Consider the following 19,685-nt stretch of genomic DNA (forward strand, 5'->3'; position numbering starts at 1 on the left):
GTACCCTATTCCCTACATAGTGCACTACTTTTGACCAAGGCCCTATGATTATGTCAGTGTGCCAAATGGTACCCTATTCCCTACATAGTGCACTACTTTTGACCAAGGCCCTATGATTATGTCAGTGTACCAAATGGTAACCTATTCCCTACATAGTGCACTACTTTTGACCAAGGCCCTATGATTATGGTAGTGTGCCAAATGGTACCCTATTCCCTTTTGACCAGAACCTCATATGTTCTTATTCAAACACTTAATAATGTCCGTTTTATTATGAAAGTATGTGAGACAACCACATATTATTATTAAAACCTTCTAGGGAAATAGCTGCTAACAGCAAGACTACATCACCATAGTAACACATGGTATCATTGGATTTGACTACATCGCCGTAGTAACACCGGATTTGACTACATTACCATAGTAACACACAATATAAATGGTATTTCAACAGTACCGGTAGCTTGATATCAGCAAATCTAAAGAACTCCTCTGTGAGCTTTTGGCCTCATGGTGAAATCCCTGAGCGGTTTCCATCTTCTCTGGCAACTCGGTTAGGAAGGACGCCTGAATCTTTGTAGTGACTGGGTGTATTGATATTCAATGTCTGCTTTTAGTTTTTATTCATCAACCAACAGGTGCCCTTCGCGAGGTTATTGTAAAACCTCCCTGGTCTTTGTGGTTGAAATTCACTGCCCGATTTGAAGGACCTTACAGTTATCTGTATGTGTGGGGTTACAGTGATGAGGCAGTCATTCAACAATCCTGTTGAACACTATTCTTGCAGACAAAGTGAGTCCATGTAACTGATGTGACTTAAGTACATATTTACTACTGCACTTAATTAGGCTTGCCATAACAATGGGGTTGAATTCTTGACTCAAGACATTTCAGCTTTTCATTTTTTTACATTTATTTGTAAGAAATGTTTTTATCTAAAAACAACTTTGACGTGATGGTGTGTAGGCCAGTGAAAAAAAATCTCATTTAAATTCAAGCTGTAACACAAGCCACTGTATAAACCCAATCAGAATGTAATTGATTGAAGAGTTACTGAAAGAACGAGTCATGATTGTAATCGATGTTAACAGTCTTTGAACCATGAATACACAGTGTCTTATTGGCCCATGTGGGCGGGGCATCCTGAAGATGCAAAACACTGTAATAACAAAAATGAATCAAATGTAGATTGAACAAATTTCAAAAAGTAATAAAACACATTTTCTCCCATTTTCTCGTCATCTGGATATTTTGTTGAAATTGGTATACAATGAGCATAACAGAATTACAGAAAACTGAAATAACACATATGGAATTATGTAGTAACCAAAAAAGTGTGAAACAAATCAAAATATATTTTATATTATTTGAGATTCTTAAAAGTAGCCACCCTTTGCCTTGACAGCTTTGCACTCGCTTGGTATTCTCTCAACCAGCTTCATGGGGTAGTCACCTGGAATGCATTTCAATTAACAGGTGTAACTTGTTAAAAGTTCATTTGTGGAATTTCTATCCTTCTGAAAGCATTTCAGCCAATCAGTTGTGTTGTGACAAGGTAGGGGTGGTATACAGAAGATAGCCCTATTTGGTAAAATACCAAGTTCAAATTATGGCAAAACAGCTCAAATAAGCAAAGAGAAACGACAGTCCATCATTACTTGAAGGTCAGTCAATCTGGAAAATTTCAAGAACTTTGAATCTTTCTTCAAGTGCAGTAGCAAAAACCATCAAGCGCTGTGATGAAACCGGCTCTCATGAGGACCGCCGCAGGAAAGGAAGACCCAGAGTTACCTCTGCTGCAGAGGATAAGTTCATTAGAGTTAACTGCGCCTCAGACTGCAGCCCAAACAAATGCTTCACAGAGTTCAAGTAACAGACGCATCTTAACTGCGTGAATCAGGCCTTCATGGTCAAATTGCTGCAAAGAAACCACTACTAAAAAGGCACCAATAAGGAGAAGAGACTGGCTTGGGACAAGAAACACGATCAATGGACATTAGACCGGTGGAAATCGGTCCTTTGCTATGATGAGTCCAAATTTGAGAATTTTGGTTCCAACCGCTGTGTCTTTGTGACACGCAGAGTAGGTAAATGGATGATCTCCGCATGTGTGGTTCCCACCGTGAAGCATGGAGGAGGAGGTGTTTATGGTGCTTTGCTGGTGACACTGTCTGATTTATTTAGAATTCAAGGCGCACTTAACCAGCATGGCCTCCACAGCATTCTGCAGCGATACACCATCCTCTCTGGTTTGCGCTTAGTGGGACTATCATTTGTTTTTCAACAGGACAATGACCCAACACACCTCCAGGCTGTGTAAGGGCTATTTGACCAAGAAGGAGAGTGATGGAGTGCTGCATCCGATGACCTGGCCTCCACAATCACCCGAACTCAACCCAATTGAGGTGGTTTGGGATGAGTAGGACCGCAGAGTGAAGGAAAAGCAGCCAACAAGTGCTCAGCATATGTGGGAACTCCTTCACGGACTGTTGGAAAAGCATTCCAGGTGAATCTGGTTGAGAGAATGCCAAGAGTTTGCAAAGCTGTCATCAAGGCAAAGGGTGGCTAAATATAATACAAGTTAATAAATAATCTCTTGGCAAACAAAGCAGTTACTATTTACAAGAAAACACTCAAATAATTTCAGGTAGATGTGCGAGAGAGAGAGAGAGAGAGAGAGAGAGAGAGAGAGAGAGAGAGAGACACTGCAGGGTGCCTCTCCTTTACATCCTGTCTCCCCTGGGCGTGTTCTCCTCCAGCTCCATCAGCCTATCCTCTCTCCCCTGGGCGTGTTCTCCTCCAGCTCCATCAGCCTATCCTCTCTCCCCTGGGCGTGTTCTCCTCCAGCTCCATCAGCCTATCCTCTCTCCCCTGGGCGAGTTCTCCTCCAGCTCCATCAGCCTATCCTCTCTCCCCTGGGCGTGTTCTCCTCCAGCTCCATCAGCCTATCCTCTCTCCCCTGGGCGTGTTCTCCTCCAGCTCCATCAGCCTATCCTCTCTCCCCTGGGCGTGTTCTCCTCCAGCTCCATCAGCCTATCCTCTCTCCCCTGGGCGTGTTCTCCTCCAGCTCCATCAGCCTATCCTCTCTCCCCTGGGCGTGTTCTCCTCCAGCTCCATCAGCCTATCCTCTCTCCCCTGGGCGTGTTCTCCTCCAGCTCCATCAGCCTATCCTCTCTCCTCTGGGCGTGTTCTCCTCCAGCTCCATCAGCCTATCCTCTCTCCCCTGGGCGTGTTCTCCTCCAGCTCCATCAGCCTATCCTCTCTCCCCTGGGCGTGTTCTCCTCCAGCTCCATCAGCCTGTCCTCTCTCCTCTGGGCGTGTTCTGCTCCTACTCTCTGAGCTGTCTCTGAGGCTGTGATGTCTATGTGGGCGTATGTGGTGGAGCCCCCTACTGGACAGGAAGACCGAGAACAACCAGTGACTACACCATCACGGTCCTCTACTAGAACATAAAAACAGTCTCCTGATCATCCTGCCTTCTCCTGAAGTGTTTGTCTTGCACACTTTGCTTATAACAAACCTTAATCTATGACGGGTAGTGTGCGAGTGTACACTTTGCTTATAACAAACCTTAATCTATGACGGGTAGTGTGCGAGTGTACACTTTGCTTATAACAAACCTTAATCAGAGACGGGTAGTGTGCGAGTGTACACTTTGGAAGAAGGGTGATGTAATCGGGACACACAATAGAAATATACACATCCAATGGCTTTGAGCAGGTTCTATGTTTCCTAGTAGGAGATTATTACAGTACAGGAAGCCACAGCACAAAGGAGGAAGAGACTGTAGGTCACAGAGTGCTGGATGTTCCCAACAGTAGGTATTATAGTCAACCTTAGGTTATAAACATGTTATAAACATGATCCCAACAGTAGGTATTATAGTCAACCTTAGGTTATAAACAGGTTATAAACATGTTATAAACATGTTCCCATCAGTAGGTATTATAGTCAACCTTAGGTTATAAACATGTTATAAACATGTTCCCAACAGGAGGTATTATAGTCAACCTTAGGTTATAAACATGTTACAAACATGTTATAAACAGTAGGTATTATAGTCAACCTTAGGTTATAAACATGTTATAAACATGTTCCCAACAGTAGGTATTATAGTCAACCTTAGGTTATAAACATGTTATAAACATGTTCCCAACAGGAGGTATTATAGTCAACCTTAGGTTATAAACATGTTATAAACAGTAGGTATTATAGTCAACCTTAGGTTATAAACATGTTATAAACATGTTCCCAACAGGAGGTATTATAGTCAACCTTAGGTTATAAACATGTTATAAACATGTTCCCAACAGTAGGTATTATAGTCAACCTTAGGTTATAACATGTTATAAACATGTTATAAACATGTTCCCATCAGTAGGTATTATAGTCAACCTTAGGTTATAAACATGTTATAAACATGTTCCCAACAGTAGGTATTATAGTCAACCTTAGGTTATAAACATGTTATAAACATGTTCCCAACAGCAGGTATTATAGTCAACCTTAGGTTATAAACATGTTATAAACAGTAGGTATTATAGTCAACCTTAGGTTATAAACATGTTATAAACATGATCCCAACAGTAGGTATTATAGTCAACCTTAGGTTATAAACATGTTATAAACATGTTCCCAACAGTAGGTATTATAGTCAACCTTAGGTTATAAACATGTTATAAACAGTAGGTATTATAGTCAACCTTAGGTTATAAACATGTTATAAACATGTTATAAACAGCAGGTATTATAGTCAACCTTAGGTTATAAACATGTTATAAACATGTTCCCAACAGTAGGTATTATAGTCAACCTTAGGTTATAAACATGTTATAAACATGTTCCCAACAGTAGGTATTATAGTCAACCTTAGGTTATAAACATGTTATAAACAGTAGGTATTATAGTCAACCTTAGGTTATAAACATGTTATAAACATGTTATAAACAGCAGGTATTATAGTCAACCTTAGGTTATAAGCATGTTCCCAACAGTAGGTATTATAGTCAACCTTAGGTTATAAACATGTTATAAACATGTTCCCAACAGTAGGTATTATAGTCAACCTTAGGTTATAAACATGTTATAAACATGTTCCCAACAGTAGGTATTATAGTCAACCTTAGGTTATAAACATGTTATAAACAGTAGGTATTATAGTCAACCTTAGGTTATAAACATGTTATAAACATGTTCCCAACAGTAGATATTATTCAACCTTAGGTTATAAACATGTTATAAACATGTTCCCAACAGTAGGTATAATAGTCAACCTTAGGTTATAAACATGTTATAAACATGTTCCCAACAGTAGATATTATTCAACCTTAGGTTATAAACATGTTATAAACATGTTCCCAACAGTAGGTATTATAGTCAACCTTAGGTTATAAACATGTTATAAACATGATCCCAACAGTAGATATTATAGTCAACCTTAGGTTATAAACATGTTATAAACATGTTCCCAACAGTAGGTATTATAGTCAACCTTAGGTTATAAACATGTTATAAACATGATCCCAACAGTAGGTATTATAGTCAACCTTAGGTTATAAACATGTTATAAACATGATCCCAACAGTAGATATTATAGTCAACCTTAGGTTATAAACATGTTATAAACATGTTCCCAACAGTAGGTATTATAGTCAACCTTAGGTTATAAACATGTTATAAACATGTTCCCAACAGTAGATATTATAGTCAACCTTAGGTTATAAACATGTTATAAACAGTAGGTGTTATAGTCAACCTTAGGTTATAAACATGTTATAAACATGTTCCCAACAGTAGGTATTATAGTCAACCTTAGGTTATAAACATGTTATAAACATGTTCCCAACAGTAGGTATTATAGTCAACCTTAGGTTATAAACAAAAGTGCTCCATCCCCCCAGCTCAACATGTCTCTGTCCAGCTCCATCCCCCCAGCTCAACATGTCTCCGTCCAGCTCCATCCCCCCAGCTCAACATGTCTCTGTCCAGCTCCATCCCCCCAGCTCAACATGTCTCTGTCCAGCTCCATCCCCCCAGCTCAACATGTCTCTGTCCAGCTCCATCCCCCCAGCTCAACATGTCTCTGTCCAGCTCCATCCCCCCAGCTCAACATGTCTCTGTCCAGCTCCATCCCCCCAGCTCAACATGTCTCTGTCCAGCTCCATCCCCCCAGCTCAACATGTCTCTGTCCAGCTCCATCCCCCCAGCTCAACATGTCTCTGTCCAGCTCCATCCCCCCAGCTCAACATGTCTCTGTCCAGCTCCATCCCCCCAGCTCAACATGTCTCTGTCCAGCTCCATCCCCCCAGCTCAACATGTCTCTGTCCAGCTCCATCCCCCCAGCTCAACATGTCTCTGTCCAGCTCCATCCCCCCAGCTCAACATGTCTCTGTCCAGCTCCATCCCCCCAGCTCAACATGTCTCCGTCCAGCTCCATCCCCCCAGCTCAACATGTCTCTGTCCAGCTCCATCCCCCCAGCTCAACATGTCTCTGTCCAGCTCCATCCCCCCAGCTCAACATGTCTCTGTCCAGCTCCATCCCCCCAGCTCAACATGTCTCCGTCCAGCTCCATCCCCCCAGCTCAACATGTCTCCGTCCAGCTCCATCCCCCCAGCTCAACATGTCTCCGTCCAGCTCCATCCCCCCAGCTCAACATGTCTCCGTCCAGCTCCATCCCCCCAGCTCAACATGTCTCCGTCCAGCTCCATCCCCCCAGCTCAACATGTCTCTGTCCAGCTCCATCCCCCCAGCTCAACATGTCTCTGTCCAGCTCCATCCCCCCAGCTCAGCATGTCTCTGTCCAGCTCCATCCCCCCAGCTCAACATGTCTCTGTACAGCTCCATCCCCCCAGCTCAACATGTCTCTGTCCAGCTCCATCCCCCCAGCTCAACATGTCTCTGTCCAGCTCCATCCCCCCAGCTCAACATGTCTCTGTCCAGCTCCATCCCCCCAGCTCAACATGTCTCTGTCCAGCTCCATCCCCCCCAGCTCAACATGTCTCTGTCCAGCTCCATCCCCCCAGCTCAGCATGTCTCTGTCCAGCTCCATCCCCCCAGCTCAACATGTCTCTGTCCAGCTCCATCCCCCCAGCTCAACATGTCTCTGTACAGCTCCATCCCCCCAGCTCAACATGTCTCTGTCCAGCTCCATCCCCCCAGCTCAACATGTCTCTGTCCAGCTCCATCCCCCCAGCTCAGCATGTCTCTGTCCAGCTCCATCCCCCCAGCTCAACATGTCTCTGTCCAGCTCCATCCCCCCAGCTCAACATGTCTCTGTCCAGCTCCATCCCCCCAGCTCAACATGTCTCTGTCCAGCTCCATCCCCCCAGCTCAACATGTCTCCGTCCAGCTCCATCCCCCCAGCTCAACATGTCTCTGTCCAGCTCCATCCCCCCAGCTCAGCTTGTCTCTGTCCTGCTCCATCCCCCCAGCTCAACATGTCTCTGTCCAGCTCCATCATGTTCATTGGTGTTAAGTACGGTCTGTGAACAAAGTTAAAATGTATTAGTCTATGTTTTGGATTACGGGATGCCAAGGTCATATCTTTCCATATTCTGTTCCAGTTAAAAGGTGGTTCAGATTCACTAAGATCTGTTGACCATACGTTTTTAATGTCTAGCTCAGAATATGAGCTTTCCAAGAGTTGTTTATATATTATAGAGATCAGACCTTCAGGAGCCCAGATCATGTATTTATAAATCACATCATTGGATGTTTAGGTAGTTGGATTTCCCAAGGGACTCCATATGCAGAAGACAGACATGGGAGGATGGGGTGGATTGAGACGCAGCCCATGCACAAAAAACAGATCTCTAGTTTAAACTGACCAATTTATTTTAACTCCGTGGATGTAAGGGTTGAGTCCAACTCCATCGATGGCCAACTCTGCTCTGTCTCATCAATAGATTTACCTCTGTCTTGACTTTGGTCTGAAAAAAAAGTGTTTGTTGAAAACTCTCCAACGTCGTTAAACAACTTTTCCAATTCTGATATCTTCTTTACTGGTGATTTGTTCAGCCCAGATGTAAATGCTGTTACATTGTTTTAGTAAAACCTTTAATGTCGTCCCACGCGGGGCGCCATCGACTGCATCATTATAGTTAATCATTATGAATTCATTCAGTTCAGTTTGAAATTGATCACAGAAAGTAGGATTTGATAGTAAGGAAACATTACAGCTCCATCTTGTGGCTCTTTCAGGAGATTCAGAAGCCCTATGGATATTGGTCCTAAAACATGGCACTATAAAGGGAATAGGCTGCCATTTAGGACGCAGACGTCATCACAATAACTAGGTCAGGGCTGGCCAACCCTCTTCCTGGAGAGGGTTGGACTGAAATCCTACAGGACAGTAGATCTCCAGGAAGAGGGTTGGACTGAAAACCTACAGGACGGTAGATCTCCAGGAAGAGGGTTGGACTGAAAACCTACAGGACGGTAGATCTCCAGGAAGAGGGTTGGACTGAAAACCTACAGGACGGTAGATCACCAGGAAGAGGGTTGGACTGAAAACCTACAGGACAGTAGATCTCCAGGAAGAGGGTTGGACTGAAAACCTACAGGACAGTAGATCTCCAGGAAGAGGGTTGGACTGAAAACCTACAGGACAGTAGATCTCCAGGAAGAGGGTTGGACTGAAAACCTACAGGACGGTAGATCTCCAGGAAGAGGGTTGGACTGAAAACCTACAGGACGGTAGATCTCCAGGAAGAGGGTTGGACTGAAAACCTACAGGACGGTAGATCTCCAGGAAGAGGGTTGGACTGAAAACCTACAGGACGGTAGATCTCCAGGAAGAGGGTTGGACTGAAAACCTACAGGACGGTAGATCTCCAGGAAGAGGGTTGGACTGAAAACCTACAGGACGGTAGATCTCCAGGAAGAGGGTTGGACTGAAAACCTACAGGACAGTAGATCTCCAGGAAGAGGGTTGCTATAATAGCAGTCTCTGCATCATTCTACTGGGAAAACAACGCACAACAATATATCGTCATTGGAAGTATCCCAAATAGAGCCCTGTTCCCTATATAGTACACTACTGTTGATCAGAGCACCATGGTGGGCCCTGGTCTAAAGCAGTGTACTATATAGGGAATATGATGTCATTTGAGACGTAACCCATTTGTATTTGATAAAGCAGAGGATTGTGTGCAGCGTGCCGATCGGTTAAATAAATTCCTGTTTTCAGCACGACGACTTAATGAGTGATTTTCTACCAATTACACTCTGTTTCCATGGTGACCCATTGACTCTGTGTGTGTGTGTGTGTGTGTGTGTGTGTGTGTGTGTGTGTGTGTGTGTGTGTGTGTGTGTGTGTGTGTGTGTGTGTGTGTGTGTGTGTGTCTCCCATAACTAATCCTGTCTAAGTCTATAATTAATTTTCCTCCAAACTACACAGAAGAGTTGAAGCCTCATAGTCTTCTTGGCACACAAGTCAAAACGTATTGGACGTACGAAGGAAATGGGATGAGAAAAGGCCCTTTACACAGCTAAGAAACATCCCAACGGCACCCTATTCCCTGTCTAGTGTTAAAGGACCCATAGGGCTCTGGTCTAAAGTAGGGCACTACTTGGGAAATAGGGTGCCATTTGGGATGCTAGATAGAGATTGAGAGCAAGACTTGAGCTAAGTGACAGCAGGCCAGCCAAGCCTGCCAGCCAAGCCTGCCAGCCAACCTGCCAGCCAACCAAACCTGCCAGCCAAACCTGCCAGCCAATCTGCCAGCCAGCCAGCCAGCCAAACCTGCCAGCCAGCCAACCTGCCAGCCAAACCTGCCAGCCAACCAAACCTGCCAGCCAAACCTGCCAGCCAGCCAACCTGCCAGCCAACCAACCAACCAACCAACCAACCTGCCAGCCAGTCAGCCAGCCAACCTGCCAGCCAGCCAAACCTGCCAGCCAAAGCAGTCAGCCAACCAACCTGCCAGCCAAAGCAGTCAGCCAGCCAAACCTGCCAGCCAAAGCAGTCAGCCAGCCAAACCAGCCAGCAAAACACTTGAGCCAACATGAAGAGCCGTAAACATCTATCTAAAATGGCCATCTGAGAGGGGTTGGTGTTCTTACTGGGTCTGCACAGCTGCAAAGGGTTACCCCTCGCTGCAGTGGTGTTGGTGGAAACTGGCCCACCGTAGGGCTCCGGCTGGAGATCCAGCTCCATGTAGAGCAGCTCTCTGCCAGCTCTGTTAGCTTTAGCCGCAGGGCTAACGGGGATGTTGACGTAGTTCACACTGAGGTCGGTCTGGTGACGGTGACGCCTGTCCAGGACTGATGACGTCATCATGGTGGAAGCATCCGGAGGAAACTTAAAGAATCTCCCTGGGAGAATGACAGAGTCAGTCAGACAGACAGACAGACAGACAGACACCCCCTGGGAGAATGGCAGAGAGTCAGACAGACAGACAGACAGTCAGTCAGACAGACACTCCCTGGGAGAATGACAGAGAGTCAGACAGACAGACAGACACTCTTTGGGAGAAGGGCAGAGTCAGTCAGACAGACAGACACTCCCTGGGAGAATGGCAGAGTCAGTCAGACAGACAGACACTCTTTGGGAGAACGACAGAGAGTCAGACAGACAGACAGACACTCCCTGGGAGAACGACAGAGTCAGACAGACAGACAGACAGACAGTCAGTCAGACAGACACTCCCTGGGAGAACGACAGAGAGTCAGACAGACAGACAGACACTCCCTGGGAGAACGACAGACAGACAGTCAGTCAGACAGACAGTCAGGGGAAGCAGGACCGTAGTAACAGAATATAATGATGTGAGCAGGACAACATGTAAAGTGTCCTGCAGTGTCAAATGCACATTTAAATAAAGCTTGATGAAATGGATGTAGCGGGATTTGTAACCTACGATTATCAACAGCCGTATTTTCAAACCCACACGATGAAGGATATGTCCACATGAAAAGGTTTTTAAAAAGACAAACCGTTTAAAGCAAAGTAGATCATGTGATGTTACTAAGCAATATAAAACAACAACAACCAGGATGCATTGCTCTCACCACCAGAGACTGAGGTCTGTCTGCTTGGCGTCATGGTGCCGGGGGGAGGTGGGGGGGAATAGGGTGGTTGTAGAGGGTGAGGAAGGCCCGCCTCACCCCTCCCTACCTCTCTACACTGGGGTGGTGGATCTGAGAAACGTAGGACGGTATTGAACGTTAACACCAACAGGTTCATGAATATATACAGACCATTTAGTCCTGTTATGATGTTAATGAATATATACAGACCATTTAGTCCTGTTACCATGTTACCATTAGACTGGTTAATGAATATATACAGACCATTTAGTCCTGTTACCATGTTACCATTAGACTGGTTAATGAATATATACAGACCATTTAGTCCTGTTACCATGTTACCATTAGACTGGTTAATGAATATATACAGACCATTTAGTCCTGTTACGATGTTACCATTAGACTGGTTAATGAATATATACAGACCATTTAGTCCTGTTACCATGTTACCATTAGACTGGTTAATGAATATATACAGACCATTTAGTCCTGTTACCATGTTACCATTAGACTGGTTAATGAATATATACAGACCATTTAGTCCTGTTACCATGTTACCATTAGACTGGTTAATGAATATATACAGACCATTTAGTCCTGTTACCATGTTACCATTGGACTGGTTAATGAATATATACAGACCATTTAGTCCTGTTACCATGTTACCATTAGACTGGTTAATGAATATATACAGACCATTTAGTCCTGTTACCATGTTACCATTAGACTGGTTAATGAATATATACAGACCATTTAGTCCTGTTACCATGTTACCATTGGACTGGTTAATGAATATATACAGACCATTTAGTCCTGTTACCATGTTACTATTAGACTGGTTAATGAATATATACAGACCATTTAGTCCTGTTACCATGTTACCATTAGACTGGTTAATGAATATATACAGACCATTTAGTCCTGTTACCATGTTACCATTAGACTGGTTAATGAATATATACAGACCATTTAGTCCTGTTGTGATGTTACCATGACAATAATGGTGTAAATAGACAGACAGACAGACAGACAGACAGACAGACAGACAGACAGACAGACAGACAGACAGACAGACAGACAGAGGGAGAAAGACAGACAGCCAGAGGGAGAAAGACAGCCAGACAGACAGACAGCCAGACAGCCAGAGGGAGAAAGACAGACAGACAGACAGCCAGACAGACAGAGGGAGAAAGACAGACAGCCAGAGGGAGAAAGACAGACAGACAGACAGGCAGGCAGGCAGGCAGGCAGGCAGGCAGGCAGGCAGGCAGACAGACAGACAGACAGACAGACAGACAGACAGACAGACAGACAGACAGACAGACAGACAGAGGGAGAAAGACAGACAGAGGGAGAAAGACAGACAGCCAGAGGGAGAAAGACAGCCAGACAGCCAGACAGACAGAGGGAGAAAGACAGACAGCCAGAGGGAGAAAGACAGACAGACAGACAGACAGACAGGCAGGCAGGCAGGCAGGCAGGCAGGCAGGCAGGCAGGCAGGCAGGCAGACAGACAGACAGACAGACAGACAGACAGACAGACAGACAGACAGACAGACAGACAGACAGACAGACAGACAGACAGACCTGGTGTTGAGGAGAGTCTTGAATGTGAAGGGCTGTTTGTCTAAAATGGAACAGAAAGAGAAAAAATTATACTACAATACATTATACTACAATATTTTATACTACAATACATTATACTACAACACATTATACTACAGCCCATTAACATACAATACATTATACTACAATACATTATACTACATTATACATTATACTACATTATACATTATATTACAGCACATAAAACTACAGCACATTATACTACAATATATTATACTACAATACATTATATTACAGCACATTATACTACAATATATTATAACACATGATACTACAATACATTATAGGACAGCACATTATACTACAATACATTATACTACAACACATTATACTACAATACATTATACTACACCAGATTATACTATAATACATTATACTACACCAGATTATACTATAATACATTATACTACACCAGATTATACTATAATACACGCTCTCCCACTCTCTCTTCTCTGTTTTAAGGAGACGTTTTCTTCAGGTGATTGTCTGATTTGGTTATTAAAACCCCAACGGCATTGCTTTTCTTTAATCAGTTGTTTTCTATTGACAACACACTGAGTTTGACAAGTTGTCGTTGATTACCCACACACACCGTGAGGTGTGATGGCTGCTAATCTGATTGGTTCTCAGTGCTCAGCAGACGGAGGAGAGAACACACTGTGTTCTGCGTTCCAAACAGAACCCTATTCCCTATAAAGTGCACTACCTCCAACCAGGACAATAGGTACTATACAGGGAACGAGGTGGCATTTGGGACACTGTCATTGTTTGGTCTGAGGCGCATTGGGGGAAGGTTCAAGATGTGAAAAGAAAAAGCAAGGAGATAAATGTTAAGATGTTGTTGTTGTTGGAACAATAAATGATGGTTAAAATGGTTAAAATGGTTAAAATGGTTAAAATGGTGGGTGATTATTTCACACTTCCGCTCACAGCAGAGACGAAAGAGGAACCTTTCAAAAACATAATAATATATTCCACTTAGCAGCAGATTTTATTCAAAGCAATTTACAGTCCTGCTGCGTATATTTTACCTATGGCTGGCCCCGGGAATCGAACCCACAACCCTGGTGTTGCAAGCTCTATACTCTACCAACTGATCCATACAGGATAACTACTAACATACTGACTACACCAAGCTCAACATGTGGGAGGGTGTGGCCGGTGTAGTCAGGGGGGTTTTGATCAGAACAACAACATGTTTTATTGTTTTCATTCTGGCCGTTAACCTCCAGGTGTTAGCTAAGACTCTCTGTCTCTCTCACTCTCCTTTTCTCCCTCTGTCTCCTTTTCTCCCTCTGTCTCCTTTTCTCCCTCCCTCTGTCTCCTTTTCTCCCTCTGTGTCCTTTTCTCCCTCCCCCTGTCTCCTTTTCTCCCCCTGTCTCCTTTTCTCCCTCTGTCTCCTTTTCTCCCTCCCCCTGTCTCCTTTTCCCCCCCTGTCTCCTTTTCTCCCTCTGTGTCCTTTTCTCCCTCTGTCTCCTTTTCTCCCTCCCCCTGTCTCCTTTTCCCCCCCTGTCTCCTTTTCTCCCTCTGTCTCCTTTTCTCCCTCTGTCTCCTTTTCTCCCTCTGTCTCCTTTTCTCCCTCTGTCTCCTTTTCTCCCTCTGTCTCCTTTTCTCCCTCTGTCTCCTTTTCTCCCTCTCTCTCCCCGACTCCTTTCCTCCCTCTTTCTCTCCTTTTCTCCGTCTCTCTCTTTTTCTCCCACTCTCCTTTTCACACTCTCTTCTTTTCTCTCCCTCCGTCTCCTTTTCTCCCCCTGTCTCCTTTTCTCTCCCTCCTTCTTCTACTCTTTCTCCCTCCTCTCTCTATCTATCCTCCCTCTCTCCATTATCTCTCATCTCTTTCAGGCACGGACCTAATTGAATCCAAATGGCAGTATCTGCAGAAAGTTCAGGTTGATAATGGCTGTCTTGTCTGGTAACAACTTGTTGCATTTAATTGACAGGAACATTGGATCTCTTCATTCTGTCTGAGTGATTTTTAAAGGGGGAATCTGGGATTCAAAATATCCCACATTGGCAATAAAGTGGTCAGAATATATATATATATATATCATTCATTTAAATGTTCATTTAAATGTTCAATCCCAGATTGCCCCTTTAAGGGGTTGTTTGTATGCAGACAGTGGCTCTGTGAGGTATCCCTGACAGGAATTTAATGGAATGTTTTAAAAACAGCCTTCTGTGACAACATCACAACACTGTGCTACGCTAGTTAAACAACATAACGCTACGCTACGCTAGTTAAACAACATAACGCTACGCTACGCTAGTTAAACATCATAACGCTGTGCTACGCCAGTTATACAACATAACGCTACGCTAGTTAAACATCATAACACTGTGCTACGCTAGTTAAACAACATAACACTGTGCTACGCTAGTTAAACATCATAACACTGTGCTACGCTAGTTAAACATCATAACACTGTTCTACGCTAGTTAAAAATCATAACACTGTGCTACGCTAGTTAAACAACATAACACTGTGCTACGCTAGTTAAACAACATCACACTGTGCTACGCTAGTTAAACATCATAACACTGTGCTACGCTAGTTAAACATCATAACACTACGCTAGTTAAACATCATAACACTGTGCTACGCTAGTTAAACAACATAACACTGTGCTACGCTAGTTAAACATCATAACACTGTGCTACGCTAGTTAAACATCATAACACTGTGCTACGCTAGTTAAACATCATAACGCTGTGCTACGCTAGTTAAACATCATAACACTGTGCTACGCTAGTTAAACATCATAACACTGTGCTACGCTAGTTAAACATCATAACACTGTGCTACGCTAGTTAAACATCATAACACTGTGCTACGCTAGTTAAACATCATAACACTGTGCTACGCTAGTTAAACAACATATTACTTGGGAGTAACAGGTGTATGTATGTGGACTGCCAACAATGTATTAGTGTTATTTGAGTGCTGGGGCTGGTACTGTGGTAGTGTACAGGCACTGGAATGAGCCAAATAAGCAGACGGCTTGGTGTGGGATTGTGATGACAGGGATAGCAGGCGTTTGCATGGACTGGCTGTATGGGAAACAGTGATTGTGATAACCAATAAGATGGACACGCGCACACGGCTGAAAGGTTGCTCAATCAAATGCCCTATTTTATTTAAAATAGGCAAGTCAGTTAAGAACAAATTCTTATTTACAATGACGGCCTAGGAACAGTAACTGCCTTGTTCAGGTGCTAGGTGTTACTAGCCCAACGCTCTAACCACTAGGCTACGCTGTCACCCCAAGCTGACAAGGTAAAAATCTGTCGTTCTGCCCCTGAACAAGGCAGTTAACCTACTGTTCCTAGGCCGTCATTGTAACTAAGAATTATATAAAACACAGAATAAATTAACAGTCAGACATTGAGCCAAATGAAGCCTAGGAATCTATTAGTACTGTGATAACTATTAGTTGTCCAGAGTTGTATTACCTGTGTTCCTCCACACACTGGACAGCCAGGTAACAGCAGAGGTCTGGGTGTGAGCCTAGCAGACATGATGCTGCACCGATCACCACTGTCCACAGGGGGCGCTCTCTCACTGCTCCAGGACAGGGACCTTTCTACAGGGGCCTGCCTTGGGGTGACTACCCGCTGGAGAGAGGCCTCAGTGGGGGTGGAGGGAAGGTAAGGACATCCATTCCCCTGGATCTGTCCTTGACCTCCATCCCCACCGAGCCACCTGTCCCTGCCCAGTTCGGGTGCTCCTCCCTGGGGTGGAGGATCCCTGAAGGCCAGGGTGTGCAGGAGGTTCCTGGGGCTGTCGTACTGTAGTCTGAGAAGGCTGGGTGCCTGGTACTCCTCACTCTGCCACCGGGTGGCGCCAGAGCTATAACCACTAGTCCTGGAGGAGGAGGAGGAGCAAGACGGGGGGCAGGAGCAGGGAGTAGGGGGGGAGAGAGGGCCGGGCTCAGGGGTCCTTAAGGACAGAGGAGGAGGTGGAGGAGGTAGAGAGGGAGGATGGGGAGGAAGAGAGGGAGGAGGTAGAGAGAGAAGAGGGGGAGGTAGACTAAGGACAGACCCAAACTCCTCCCCTCCTCCTTGACTGGCTGTGTCCAGGCTGCCCGTACAGGAAGAGAAGCTCCCAGAGTAAGACGATTGGCTGCTGGCCGTGGCGATGCCTATCCCGCTGTCCAATGAGCTTTGGCGCCCGCTGTCGTGGAGACTGCGAGAGTGGGAAGGCGGTTTGAAAGGGGGGCGGTTCATGACAGCATTATAGAGATCCTCGTCTAGATTGGTCGAGGACCTCGCAGTGGGAGGGGCCGACAGGGTCTCGGTTGAGGAAGTGGGGCGTTTTGGCTCTGGCCATAAAGGGAAGTGGCTTCCGTAGCTGGCGTCTGATTGGCTGGAGGAGGAGGAAGAGATACTGCTGCGGTCGTCCCCGGCAACAGAGGTGCTGTAACTGGAGGTGGAGGCTGGGGAAGATATTATTGATTAGCTGACTGATTGATTGATCAAAGGTCAATTGAGTAAAGGTCAAATGATTTAAGATTTAAGTGAATTGATTGATTGATTAATAAAACGGTGAACTACTAACTACGCGGTTTATTGATGGTTCAAATACAGTCAGGCGATGAACTGAAAACTGGGATTATTGATTGGTGGATTGAGGTATTGATTGATTACCTGTACTGCTCTGTCTACTGCTGTGAGACAGCATACTGAGTCTTCTCTCTAGATCCGATGTTTCATGGTTGATCCTCTCCTCTGAGGAGGACCGGCTAGCACTGGGATCTATACACACACACACACACACACACACACACACACACACACACACACACACACACACACACAGGGAACAGAGTAATATATCCACAGCTTTATCTGCTGTCTGTATAATGAACACAGGTACTGAAACCACGGTCTCTACAACGAACACAGGTACTGAAACCACGGTCTCTATAACGAACACAGGTACTACTGAAAGAAAGGATCAGACGGATCTCTCAACTCTCTCTTTAAAAGGTAGGTAGCATAAACATAACCACATGTAAATGTATATGCATTAGTATAAACATCAAAAGGCTCAATGCAAAGTTACCCCTCACCTTTCTATGTTGGGAGTTATTACATAAAACCCATCAGAATTAGGGAATTAGTCATGAAGGAAAAAGTTTGTCCCGGATGTAAAATGGAGGACCGGCAAGCCAGCCTATTTTTATTATAATGTAAACTCCAACAGAAATAACTTCAAATGTATAACTTCCAATGAAACCATATCGTTGCAACAGAAACCAGATTAACTGCTAGTTTACAGCTACAATAAAGTAAACCAAAGTTTAGGAAATACATAATGCCATCTAACCAGTTATCAAAGAATGTTAGCTATATGCAGTTATCTTAGTCTGCAAGCTAGCCAGCCAGCTAATAGCTATTTAGCCAAATAACTATTAGCCTAGCCAGCCTAGCTAACTACCACGGTTACGGTTGACAAGCTAAAGCCCAGCTACTGGAGACCAGCTAGAACACAACAACTAAAACATAACCGCAGATTAAAAGCAAAGAGAGAGCAGAGACTTACAGATTGATAGTTGGGGCCCATCGGATGGTTAAACGTTTAAAAGAGTACAGGCTGAGTTAACTACCAAAGTGAGGAGGAGGCAGGCTGAGTTAACTACCAAAGTGAGGAGGAGGCAGGCTGAGTTAACTACCAAAGTGAGGGGAGGCAGGCTGAGTTAACTACCAAAGTGAGGGGAGGCAGGCTGAGTTAACTACCAAAGTGAGGGGAGGCAGGCTGAGTTAACTACCAAAGTGAGGGGAGGCAGGCTGAGTTAACTACCAAAGTGAGGGGAGGCAGGCTGAGTTAACTACCAAAGTGAGTGGGAGGCAGGCTGAGTTAACTACCAAAGTGAGTGGGAGGCAGGCTGAGTTAACTACCAAAGTGAGTGGGAGGCAGGCTGAGTTAACTACCAAAGTGAGGGGAGGCAGGCTGAGTTAACTACCAAAGTGAGGGGAGGCAGGCTGAGTTAACTACCAAAGTGAGTGGGAGGCAGGCTGAGTTAACTACCAAAGTGAGTGGGAGGCAGGCTGAGTTAACTACCAAAGTGAGTGGGAGGCAGGCTGAGTTAACTACCAAAGTGAGGGGGAGGCAGGCTGAGTTAACTACCAAAGTGAGGGGGAGGCAGGCTGAGTTAACTACCAAAGTGAGTGGGAGGCAGGCTGAGTTAACTACCAAAGTGAGGGGGAGGCAGGCTGAGTTAACTACCAAAGTGAGGGGGAGGGGGCAGATTTAACTCCAGCTTCCTACCCTTTAAGTTGGCATTGTGTCCCTATCTCTTCTCCTCCCTTCGTTCCCTCCTCTTTTCCCCCGATCCTCTCCTCCCCTCCCTCCCCTCTCCGCTCCTACCTACTCCCCCTCCCCCCTCTCTTCCCTACTCTCCCTCCCTCCCCCCCTCCCTCCCTCCCCCCTCAACCTACACTCCCTCCCCTCTCCCACCTACTCTCCATCCCCCTCCCACCTACTCTCCCCTCTCTTCCCTACTCTCCCTCCCTCCCTCCCCCCTACCTCCCTCCCCCCTCAACCTACACTCCCTCCCCTCTCCCACCTACTCTCCATCCCTCTCCCACCTACTCTCCCCTCTCCTACCTACTCTCCCTCCCTCCCTCCACCCTCTCCACTCCCACCTCCCACCTACTCTCCCCTCCTCTCCTACCTACTCTCCCTCCCTCCACCCTCTCCTCTCCCACCTACTCTCCCCTCCCTACTCTCCCCTCTCCTTCCCTCCTCTATCCTCCCTCCACCCTCTCCACTCCCACCTCCCACCTACTCTCCCCTCCCTCCACCCTCTCCTCTCCTACCTCCTCTCCCTCCCTCCACCCTCTCCTCTCCCACCTACTCTCCCCTCCCTCCCCTCTCCTTCCCTCCTCTATCCTCCAATCCTCTCCTGTCTTCTACCCTCTTTAACTAAGTCTTCCTATCTGTGACGTCAAACTGCGGCGCCTGGCTGCAAATGTATGGTTTCCCCTGGATACAGTTACACTCACTATCTCTCTCTGCCACGATTCAGTG

At 45.4% G+C, this 19,685-nt stretch overlaps 1 protein-coding gene across 1 annotated transcript in view; it reads right to left on the reverse strand.

Moving 5' to 3' along the window:
* Positions 1-2,685: 2,685 nt before the first annotated feature.
* LOC115191105 (protein Dok-7) overlaps positions 2,686-19,685 on the reverse strand; it is a gene marked incomplete at its 5' end in the record, with an annotated part of 37,838 nt that continues 20,838 nt past the window's right edge. Inside the window, 6 exon segments of the mRNA XM_029749095.1 lie at positions 2,686-3,391; positions 10,064-10,315; positions 11,012-11,140; positions 12,617-12,656; positions 16,106-17,088; positions 17,300-17,407. Coding sequence (XP_029604955.1) covers positions 3,249-3,391; positions 10,064-10,315; positions 11,012-11,140; positions 12,617-12,656; positions 16,106-17,088; positions 17,300-17,407 — 1,655 coding nt within the window.

The sequence above is a fragment of the Salmo trutta genome, unplaced genomic scaffold (assembly GCF_901001165.1).
Source record: "Salmo trutta unplaced genomic scaffold, fSalTru1.1, whole genome shotgun sequence".
Taxonomy (NCBI): Eukaryota; Metazoa; Chordata; class Actinopteri; order Salmoniformes; family Salmonidae; genus Salmo; species Salmo trutta.